General features: G+C 40.2%; 1 protein-coding gene across 1 annotated transcript in view; it reads left to right on the forward strand.

Moving 5' to 3' along the window:
• Positions 1 to 9,580, forward strand: part of LOC124788973 (ATP-dependent translocase ABCB1-like) — a 131,965-nt gene extending 122,385 nt beyond the window's left edge. Inside the window, exons 17-20 of the mRNA XM_047256262.1 lie at positions 3,133 to 3,327; positions 6,470 to 6,676; positions 6,806 to 6,952; positions 9,339 to 9,580. Of these exons, the coding sequence (XP_047112218.1) occupies positions 3,133 to 3,327; positions 6,470 to 6,676; positions 6,806 to 6,952; positions 9,339 to 9,533 (744 nt within the window). The 3' untranslated portion in view covers positions 9,534 to 9,580. The remainder of the gene's footprint in view (positions 1 to 3,132; positions 3,328 to 6,469; positions 6,677 to 6,805; positions 6,953 to 9,338) is intronic.
• The last annotated feature ends 2,718 nt before the right edge of the window (positions 9,581 to 12,298 follow it).

Consider the following 12,298-nt stretch of genomic DNA (forward strand, 5'->3'; position numbering starts at 1 on the left):
GAAAGAACATGATGGACAACCGACGAATTATAGCTTAACTGCCCATATGTTTCATAAATAGCTCTAAAATGTATAGCATTTTATTCATTATTCTCTACCCGAATAATTTACAATATATTCCAAGTAACTGTAATACATTATACAGAAATTAAATGTGTAGAATCCAAAATATTTACAAATGCCGGACAAAACACAACCTAATGTCTAACAATAACCAAAACTGCAGAAAATGACGGAAACGGTTTATGGTGGTCTCCAGCGCGAATTCCTTCAAGCGACTCTTAAATCAGAACCGACCAAAAAACATCGTGTGCTCCTTGCTACACTATCCATCAGGTACAACTGTCTCCCCTACTCTGTAGCAAAAGGGCGCTGTATTTTCTTCACAAGAGATACTTCGTAATACAACGGGAACTTATTAGAAACCATAGCCCAAATTTTTTGACCAACTCGCTGGTATTTCCTTTTCTGAAACACTTCCTTAAGACCAATGGTGTTCGGTGATCTCACAAAAGATAACGCGACAAATAATATGACCTGTTATTGTTCCGTACAGAATACGGAAAAGACAAAGCATTTATCATTGTAAGAGATTTAATTACCAGGCTCAAGTAGAGTGAAATCGTTACTGTAACGCAAGATGCAAAAGTGAACATATAGCAGAAAAATGCGTTGCACTGAGTCAGGAACGAAAAGACTCCCCTAAAATGTGGTCCCGAAATATTTTCTCTTCAATATCAGCCAAAAAAATTTCATTTTAAATAGCCAGCTTATACTTTTCTGACTCTTCTTCTAGTTTCTTTTACGTGCTCCATTACGATATTTATAATACTGTAGGTATGTATTGTGTATGTAAGTATGTGTGTGTGTGTGTGTGTGTGTTTTGTATGATGCTGATGACGTGAGAGAGGGGAGACAGAAACCGTGTGCCGTCACACAGCCTACTCCTCGCGAACAGCATCGAGGGGTCGCCAAGCTTAATGTCTCCACCAGACGGACAGATCACCATCAGCAGCGCCACACACCCTCGCTTCATGGGACACTGCGGAGAGGTTTGGTATTTAAACCAGGACATTGGCGCGAAGTCTGGTGATCTGGAACTTCACGTCACCACCTCTCTTACCGGCCAAACACTGGCAGTGAAAAATTTTTCCACCAACACGATTCGAAGCGGCTTAACCCCGGTTCGAGCAACGCTCCACAAACGTGTGTCAGCTACCCCAGCAACGGAGAAGTGTTATTTCGTTGCTGTTATGGGAATTCTTGTCCAGTATCATCTAATCAATACGTTTCGGCTAAGTTTATCCCATAGAGTAATTAAGATGAAGTGAACGGTAACGATGACAAATGAGGAATCCGGTACGTGTGTCAGCAGAAATCGTGAACTGTGTAATGTTATTAAATAGAAAACAGCATGTATTTGGGATTTTCGTTAGAACGATAAAAGCTATATCTCTCTTTTGGCACTTCAAGGCTTAAATGTAACTAGATGAAAGCGCACATCTTACCTGCTAAGCGTTAGGCAATGGGCATCATCCTCACCCTCATCGTCATTATTCGTGGACAAGTCATTGGATGTCACCCGAAAAACAAATCCATTGAGTGTTGGCGGTGTGATTGTGAACTGGAAAGGTGAAGGAAAACCCACATCTAAATCAAGACCAGACAGACCTCATATACTAATGGACAGGGGCTGTCGAGCATTTCGGCCACTGACTGTAAAAAAATCGCATGAAATCAGCGGAAGGAATCACTCCTGAGTTCCAAACTGCTACCGGCAGTGCAGGTAGTACGATGATTGTGCGTAGAGACGCAGGAAGACTGGGGGTGAAATAGTCTAGCATCTCCGCGTAAGCCACACATTTCTATGGTCAATGCTAAGCGACGCTTGAGGAGGTGTCAAGAGCGATGCCAGTTAACAGTGAATGACCGGAAATGAATCATCTGGAGTGATGATTCACGCTGTACCCTGTAGCAATCCGATGGCAGTGTTCGCGTTTGGCGAATGCCTAGAGAACGTTACCTGGTATCATGTGTATTTGTCAATAGTGGAGTACGCCGTAGGAGGCGTTCCGGTATAAGTGTGATTCTCTTTCTTAGGATATTGTCCATTTGTTACGGGTAAGGAAACACTAAACGCGGAAGGATATGAACTTATTTTAACGCATTGTGTACTACGTACAACAGAGGAACAGCTCGCCAATGCACCCTGTCATAAAGTATCATCCGTGAGGCAAGCCCACTAGAACACCATTAGGAACAGTTGGAACGTCGACTCCGCTATAGACACCAGGTTTCAACGTCTCAACCCTTTCTGGGTTTCTCTCATGAGGAAGATTGTGCTGCTGTACCTTCATTGAAAGTTTTCCCAACAGAGTTCAAGCCGTCATAATTTCCTAAGTAGGGCAAACCCCATTTTAATATTCACTAATAGGCATCCGCATACTTTTGATCAGGTATGTATTTATACGTCACGAGGTGTGTCGCAGCTGTTTATTTTCCGGACTGGTATTTGGGCATAGAGTCCTTCATCACTGGCATCCGTTACGGACGTTGGACGACAAACGCATCCACTCTTACTTCGATAACACTTTGTTTACGCTAAAGTAAAAAAATAAGATCACTTAGGCCTACGTACAGTGTACGTATACTTCAGACGACATGCCTGTCAGGAATAATGCGTTCATAACAATTATCAATGATGTCGAACTGGAAACGCAAGATACCCTTGAATATATAAAAATATAATTACTACCCTTTACATAACGATGCGTACATGACCACAGAAGGATCGATTTCTCAATTACACTGTGAACATAGATCGACTCGTACACATGTTATAAAACTGTGAAAACCTAAACAGAATTAGAATGACTGTGTCTTTGAAGTACTTGTTAACTGGATAACGAGACAGTTTTTTCTATCAGTTGTGAGTGAAATTCAACATGACTTGTCTCAGCCACTCTTCCGATTCGTATCGTACGCTACAGTCACAGTAACAAAACATTCTACAAATAAACACTTTTGAAATGCAGCTCTTGGTGTGCAAGAAGAACTCCTTTGTCAAATACGTGCAAGCTTTAGAGGACCAACAAACAAGATTTTAACAGCACTGTGCTACATTCTTTGTAGACGGTGGAAGGGAAGGTGCGCTACTCGGACGTGGAGTTCAGCTACCCGACGAGGCCCGATTCTCTCGTCCTGAGGGGCCTGGACCTGCTTGTGAAGCCCGGTCAGACCGTGGCGCTGGTGGGTCTCTCAGGCTGTGGCAAGTCCACCTGCGTACAACTGCTGGAGAGGTTCTACGACGCCACCTCCGGTACTGTGGTGAGTACTAAACGGTAAAAGATATAAAAACATAGAAGAACTGCGTTGTCACATTGACACTACGGAACACAGAATAATTTCGTGTTGTTCCTAACTGTTCAAGAAGAAGAAAAATGATGGTGTAAGACTGGAGTTTAGAGCCGATAAAGAGGTAATTAGAAATGCAGCAAAAAGTCTGATTAGGACAGGATCAGGAGTAAAATTTTTCAGAGGTATTACCCGGTTAGGGAAATCACAGAAAAATCAGAAAAGGTGAGTCCTTTGACTTAACATTGTGCAACCTCTCTCGGCAGTTCAACATAGGACTCGTCCAAGACAGTATGTTGGCGATATGTGAGAAGGCTGGGAAAAGAAATAACTTCGGTCTAATGAATCAAGTCTCGTGGACTGCTCGATGAACATTACACTTTTAATTACATAAACAAGTCAAGAAATGGCACTTCGTGCAGCAAAAATAGAAAATTAACGGATTTGATTAATTATGTAAAAATTGTACAACACGTTTTACAGGAATAGAGAGAATATTATAATGGAGACTTTTAATGGTTAATCAATCAAAGGAGCAATAACATCTAAGATTAAATCGAATTAAAGTGATTTTTGGTGGAGTCGACGATACCTGTAAAGCCATCCATTGCCAAACACTGATTTTTGTATCTGGTGCTACCATTGGTTTCCCCGTTATGTACTAAACTGGTTGTGCGGTGACACCTGTAGGGTTTGTCTAGATATAAGTGTTTTGAAGTTTTTGCCCTCAGTTACATGGTGGTCACTTGGATATCTTCTGTCTCTTTCTCATCAATGTACTTTTCAAGGGAAGCAATTCGAGGATATACTGTCCTATTCTCGAGCTTTTAAAAATATTATCTAAAATTCATCTTAGAATGTTCTAGAATACTGTCGAATAATCTGTAATACGACTTCGACACGGCACAGTCTGCAAATTTGCCTTAATGTATAAGTTCAGTTGTACAACGTAGTAAAGACGGAGGAACACGTCGTCAAAAACCTGTATCCAGTTACAGAAATGAACTACACAAATAAATAATGGTTCTCTGAGCTAACAGTTATAGGAACAAAAATGACATAGTTCTATAAACAACTCAGCGAATACAAAATATGATATCAGAGGGGAAAAAAATTTTCAGTCCGTTCACACAGTGCTGAACCACCACGAAAGGATAAACTTCCCATCAGAATTTCAAACTTCACTCAATGTTCCTAATATCCCCACGCAAAAACGTCCTAAACAACATTATACGAGAGGAAATATTAACTGGATAAAAAACCATGTACATAACTTATGTCAACTATCTTATGTTTCAGTTTTTTAAGGCTCCAATTTGAGATAGCATTAGTGTACTATATAACTATCAAGAAAGCACAAGGCAAACATTCCAATGTGAATTTAAAAGAATAATGTTTCCTGTCAAGACAGGAGCACATAACACGTGAAACGTCCCCTTTGTATGTAAAGAATGACAGTGCTCGAAAAACTCTTACGTTATTTGAGTTTCAAACAGCTGAACAAAACTCAACGTACTCAGACAGTTTTCTCTTTATTTATTCTGACCATCACTAAACTGACACACAATATTTTTTCAGCGCAACGCAATCTGACTGTCAATAATCCCTACAAAAGAATGGCTGACTAACAATAAACTATACCTTTCATGAATCACTTACCTCACAAAAATCTATATTACCCGAACTACTGCAATACCGCAAATGCCAATACTGCCAGTTTCCTTTTTCTGACGGACACACCTAGAGATCGTCCACTCTCCAAACTGTGGCATCTCTCTGGCAACATCCACCACTTGTGGTGGCTCACCTCCAACTGCACAACGCTACGCGCTGTTCACATCCAACTGCCCAACACTAGATAAGCAAATATTCCAACAATGAGTCCAACTAGCCACAGACTGCACACAGCGCAGTCAGCGATTTTCACACAGCACTACGTGGCGTTACCTACATAAAAACCTAAACAGCCTACTTACACATGCTGGCCTGTTGGTCAGTCACAAAAATTATTCATTTTTGCACCAAAAAGCGAAACATGAAGTTCAGTTTACGAGAACATATTTTGAATATGTTAGATGCTGCACATGTGAGATGATTACTTACACATTTCTTTCTACTTCATAACACAGATGAAGAAAAATATCGGTCCTTTCTAGGTAGCACACACATAAAAATTAATAATGACCACCAGTGTTTCATACTATAAATGCTTCGGTTTTGATTTGAGCCTGTTAAAGCAGTTTTTAACTGTGCAATTACAGACAACATTAATAACTATATTCGTCTTGTCTCTGTACTTTTTTATGTGAGCCATTTCTTCATATCGATTAATGACTTTCTGAAATTCTAATAAATAAGAGGTTTCCTTCACTATAGACGTAACGTTCATCGCAAATTTTGTTTTTCAATGTCTCTGCCTTGACAGCCATCATCCAGTTCTTCTTCCTAAGAATGAATGTTAACATTACTCTCTACATTACTAATACATAAAGACTGCATAATTAGTTTCTCTTCGTGCTAAAGAGACATTATCTTGCTCGTAACACATGTTGCATGTTTCATTACACCTCACGCCTTGTGATGGTTATTTATCAATGATTGGAAGAAGTCTCTGTATTGTCACCGGGGTCTAAAAAAAGAATGATGCCTATTTTTGCGTTTTAATTAAGTGACACACTCTCTCTCCTAGTGTTTATACTGTACATAGAATCAGCAGTTTTCATAATTTCAAAAAGTTAACAGATTTTGAGGCCGGATTTCCTTTGTGTCACTACAGTCGATAATTTAACCAAAGAGGTGGTAAGCATGTGTGCCACCTATCTCCGAATCGTGTACGCTTTGTCCCGTGTGTTATCGATTTTTATAGTTTGTGTATAGTATTTTCTGAAGCGGATACTGAGAATGAAGCATGGATTTCCCAATCGAAAGTGGAAAACCGCCTAAAGTACTCAGACTGGTCTGTGTACCAGAGTGACAGTTATCTGTTAACACGCCGTGATAATTTGATCAGGGTGTAATGGCGTCGCTTACATACCCGTCACGCAAGCTACCGCGCTACGTATTCCGATTTGTCAGCAGGTTTTTAATTAACTGTCATGATTAAATATACCTACAGGTTCTCGGTGACCGTGAGGTGTCCAAAGTCAAAATGTCGTCCCTGAGATCGCAGCTGGGGCTGGTGCAGCAAGAGCCTGTCCTTTTTGACAGGACGATCGGCGAGAACATAGCTTATGGTGACAACAGCCGCGACGTACCCATGGATCACATCATTGAAACTGCTAAGAAAGCGAACATCCACAATTTTATAGAAACATTACCTGAGGTATTGAAATTGATCACTACTTATCTGACTATATAATATCAAATGTAAAGAAGATATTTACAATCAAAAAGTTGCACTTTTGTTGTAAGGCTTAACATTTCTTAAAATAAGTGGAATTCACAATTACAGGGTTACAAAACACTTGTGGGAGACAAAGGTGCTCAACTAAGTGGGGGCCAGAAACAGCGAGTGGCAATTGCAAGAGCCTTGCTTCGCAATCCTAGTGTCCTTATATTGGATGAAGCAACGTCGGCACTGGACTCTGATAGTGAAAAGGTAACTGATTACTGAATGTTAAGAGCTGAAAAATTATATGTGTCTGAAAAGAGTTGGCATGCTTCCATTAACAATGAGTTCACTTATTCCTCTATAAAGAAACCATATTCCGTTCATCTGAACTGATTAAGTAAACTGTATAACAGTTGAATGAAAGTCTGGAAACCTACAATGAAAGTAGACCTAGTATTGCAATATCGTTTGCAGAAAAACACGTAAGCTGTAACGAATTTCCATGCTTCTCCATAATTTGTTTTTGAGTGTCTCTCTCATATAATGTAACTTTAAATATTTCACACTAAGAGCCGTTAATAATGTATTCAGGTAATCCTTTGTCGTATCTACAATCTTAGTCGTAATGACAGTGGGACGTTAAACCGTAATATCCATTCCCTTTCGCGGTATTTTTCTTTTACAAATAACAGCAAAGAATATGCACTTATATCGGTCGTTTAGTGACTATTCTTCTAATATGGTATGCTATTAGTTATCACCATTACACAGATCTGTCACTGATTGAGGCAAAAGGCAACAGGCAGTGTTAAGAGTGTCACTCGATTAAGTTACTGATGCGGTGTCTTTGTTAACACAGCGCTGTATCCCAGGAATGTGTTACTTTGCATCACAGTTTGCTAAGGATTAATATTTTTAATGTATTATGAATTTCTCATACTCACATGGGGAAGTTCACTTCATACGCAAGACAATCATAAACAATAGTACAGATATGACTGTCAGGAATTAAAATGCGTCGCCTATAGATACACATACTGCCGGAAAAAGATGGACTCCTCAAGCACAGTGTTCAGTGGCACTGTGTTATCATCCGTGCATACTAAGAGGCTGTAATGTTACTACTGATCCACTTGTCACGGTCATAGGTGATCCAGTGGCGCTCAGGAGGCCTGTCTCTGCACCCTCCATTTTGACTCTGCAGGCAGCAACGCGATGAGTTATGAAGTGAATAGCGTTTGCAACACTCATTCGAGGGTACAACCATGCCCCACCGATGAGTACGTACTTTTGTTGAAACTTTTGTTGAACGAGGTCACATTCTGGGTCTCCGGGAAGCTGGTTGGAACTATCGACAAATTTCTTCACTTGTTAGGCACCATGTGCCAGTGGTGTGTCGGTGCTTTCATGATTGGTCTGTGGGACATTACCACAGCTGTAGACCAGGTTCTGGACGAACGCGTAGTACTCAAGATCGACGCGTTGTGCGACCAGCAGAGGTCGTCCAAACATCATCCACGGACAAAAGATGGACACATGTTGCACATACTGTGTCGTCAGAGACCATTCGCAACCGCCAGCTTACTGCAGGATCAATATCACATATGCCTCTGACACCGCGACTCCTCCAAGCAAGGTTACTCTGATGTCTTGGAGAGCTGACTGGAGAGCGGAATGGCGCTCAGTGATGATGTTCTCTCCGTACGCAACTGATGGGTGTACATGCAAGCGGCGTAGTCTTGTTGAGCTGCCTATTTCAGAGTGCATTCGTCTACGACACGCTGGTCCCATCCGAGGCTCCATTTTGTGGAGGGCCATCAGTTACAACTCGCCGTAACGTTTGGTGATTCTATAGGGCAGAGTAACCAGTGATCGCAACGCTGCATGGCTGTCATCCCCGTACTACTACCATTTTTTCGATAGGAATGTAATGTGCTTCTTCAACAGGACAATGCAGTCACGTCTCGTTGCTGCGATGCAACGTGCTCTTTGTAATGTACGACAACTGCTGTGGTCAGCAAGATCACTAGATCTCTCGCAAACTGAACATGTATAGGACATGTGTGGGACATGATGAAGCGGGAACTGACTGGTCCTCCAGGGCCTGGAAGAACCATTGACGAATTGCAGCAAAAGCTGCAAAATGCTTCGGACAGTCTACTGCAGGATGCCATTCGGTACCTTTATGATGGTTAGCATGAGAGAATACGCGCCTGCATTGCTGCCAGAGAGAGTCGGACTGTGTATTGATGCGAGTTAGTTACGTCCCGCATATCATTTGAACGATTCTTTTAACGAAACGATGTGGAACGAGTCATCTTAAAAAGCAAGTACAGATAATTAGTGTTAAGATTAACGAACACATTATTTTTAGTCCTACTCATGCAACTACATTTAATTTTATTTTACATTATTCATTTTCTTTAAATTTACTTTTGGCTTTCTTTACTGTGACATGTGTGTTTCATTTGGTCTGAGTTTATCATATACTCTTCCAAAAGTGTGCCACCTGTCACCTCACTTGTCGAATATGTTGCGTTTTATTCGGCAGTGTATTGTAGGGGAAAAAGTACTCCAATTAAAACTTTTTAACATGGATATGAAACATAAGAACCATGTCTTTAAATCAGAAACATTTTCGTGTTCCATACAGGTTGTGCAAGAGGCACTCAATAAGGCGAAAGAAGGGCGAACTTGCATCACAATCGCACACAGGTTGTCAACAGTTCAAGATGCAGATACTATATGTGTCATCAATAACGGAAAAGTTGCTGAGATGGGAAGTCACGCAGATCTGCTAGCAAAGCGTGGCACCTACTACAAACTTCAGTGTCTTCTGCCTACTTAACAACCTTTGGAAAGAACATCATTGATTGGTAAATGAATGTCTCACAATGCAGCGTTACAAGTTTGATCTTTCTGTGAGTGCCAAAGTCAGGGTCGTTGATGAATTATTGTATGTGATGGAGTATGTCATCTCATTAATATATATCAAAGAGTAATTTTCATGTGCAACGTGGACTAAATCATATTCAGTTGTTATTGTGTTGTGGAATTTATTCTTCATTAACAAAATTACATGTAATATTTGTTCAGTATATTTTAAGGTTGCTGTATGTTTGTTGACTGTCATCTTTAACACATTGTTATCCATCTGCTACATGTTCAAATTATTTTTTGTTGTGAACGATACCTGAAAAGCATAATAGGATTCCAATCTAAATTACCCGAATCTAGTAATTTTGAGTCACACTGGATGTAACTTCATATACAGACATGCAGGATAGGCACAAATTTTACAGCCCAGCGTAGACAGCTATCATTTTCTTTTGATCCATTATTAGATGTTTCATAAAACTGAAAGTCAAGTTTCAACTTGATATATTTGGTAGTTTATTTTGTATTAAAGCACATATGTGGTGTATGTTGGAAGAAAACAAAAATATTATAGAAGCGTGTCAAAATTTGAATTTAGTTGAGTCTTATTTGTTTCCTAAACAAGTGATACTTTTTTATCTGATATTTTACACAGCTTTCGTAAGTAACCTCTAGTGTTTCTAAGCAATGAACGTTTTTCTAAGTATGAACATTGTTATAAGGATTGTGATTTGAATGCATGCATCAAATTGGTGGACCTCCTTCTATTAAACTGAGCTCTGAGCGTTGTAAAAAGTAACAAATAAAATGTTTTTCAGTAGGCCTATATTATATGCTTTTTCAATAAAGAAATCGTTATGAAAATGGGAACTCACTATTTCTCATCCTGTAGGGGGCAGGTTAGCGGTGGGACTACTCCAGTTTGCATAAACACCTGGTCAACAGTCAGTTACCTTACTACGTGAGCTACAATGACTGTGTGTCATTAGAAACGTATACAATCTAAACTGACCTGACTGGGTGTAAAAAAGCACATTATCAGTTTGTAAGAAGAGGGTGCTGGAGGATCACTTTCTGGGTGGAAGCTATGTAGCTGTCTGATCATGACAGGTCAGGACAAGGAGATACCTGGTGAAGAGACTGGCGACAGACATCTGGAAAGCGAGTTCAGGGCTGGTGGAACCACTAGTTGTTGTTTGCAATTGTCAGTCTAGACGAGGAATATAGTGTGACCACGTAATAATATTGTAAGAACAAACATTGCTGAACTAAACCTGCAGTGTGTTTGTGACATCCTGATAATTAAATACTGCTACACACATGCCCATAAAAAGTGTGAAATGTTACACAGCATCAGGTTGTTGCTGAATGATTAAGTAAATAGACGTCAGCGTTTGTAACTGTTACAGGAGCTATCTCTTCATTAAAACGTGGATTTTTTAAAAATATCGCGGCCTTTTTTTTTTTTTTACAATGGAGTGTGTCCACTGAGACAATAATTCATGGAGGTAGCCGTCTTGAGTAGCCATCTTAGTGACCTTTTGACCTTTTGCCATATAGGAGGAATCTGGCTGTGCAGCCAATAGGTTAACTACCATTGTATACAAGTGGCTTTGAGTGCTAGAGAGGGGAGGAGTAAGTGGATATGAGGTGGGGGAGGGAGTGCATTAATCGTCGATAAGGGTGGCGAGTGGTGGAGATAAGGTTGACAGGAGGGGGAGAAGGTAATACATCACTGGGCCAGAACCGTAAAACTACAATGCTGAGGACTGGTAAATTTGTGGGTCAGCTGTTTCTTTACCGCTGAAGAACTCGTGCCATTCTTTACTTCCTACTTTTCTGAAGTTCCAGCTCTCAGTATGAAATTGTTATTAGTGATTCAACACTGACCAATTTCTCAATTGTGAATTATCTTATTAGCTGGAAAATCCGTACTCTGATTCCTTTCACTGTCTTTTATTGTTGTAATAATGGCTGTCCCGATCGTTTTGGACTAAAGTTGGCTGTTACTATATGTTGTAAGCAACCGGGTGAGTAATTCATTTGCTGTACAAATGCTTCAAAAAACTGAGGATCAGTGTGGAATCGAGTAATACGCTCGATTATTTGATTGAGTAGACATGAATGAAACCCTCTAGAATGGCTTTCGAGTGCATAATAATGGTGTCTAGTGGATGCAATTATTTTCTTTTAAGTACAATTTTCTCTATAATTTTTTATTCGCTACTCCAAGGGTTAGATTAGGCTGTTCCAGACGTGGTTCATTACAGAGCCGTCGTTCCTTTCACTCAAATACCGGGCGAAATTGCAGTACGCACAGAGGAGTGTCCCACCGTGGATCTACCTCCTTAAATACTCGCATCCCTAAAAATGAAATCTAAAGAGACTCACAGCTGAAAGGAGCATCATCAAAGCAATGCAGTCTGTGGGCAGATCTGAGAGTGTGTGGACACTCTTCACTAGTCACGAAGAACTTTTTTCCATTTTTAAAATGATAGCGAATTTGTAGAGTTAGTTACTTACATGTTCCATAGATCATTTGAAGGACTCTTGTATTGAAATGATGCGGAACGAGTCAGTTTACAGGATATGTATACAGCATTACCGTTAGTGAACACATCGTCTTATTCCTACTCGTTAAACTACACTGCCAAACATTTTACGTTACTGAGCAAACGATCAGAAATTTTTACCAATGGGTAATAAAGGTCTTTCCCACTCTAATGTTGTATATAG

This window comes from Schistocerca piceifrons, chromosome 3 (genome assembly GCF_021461385.2).
Source record: "Schistocerca piceifrons isolate TAMUIC-IGC-003096 chromosome 3, iqSchPice1.1, whole genome shotgun sequence".
NCBI lineage: Eukaryota > Metazoa > Arthropoda > Insecta > Orthoptera > Acrididae > Schistocerca > Schistocerca piceifrons.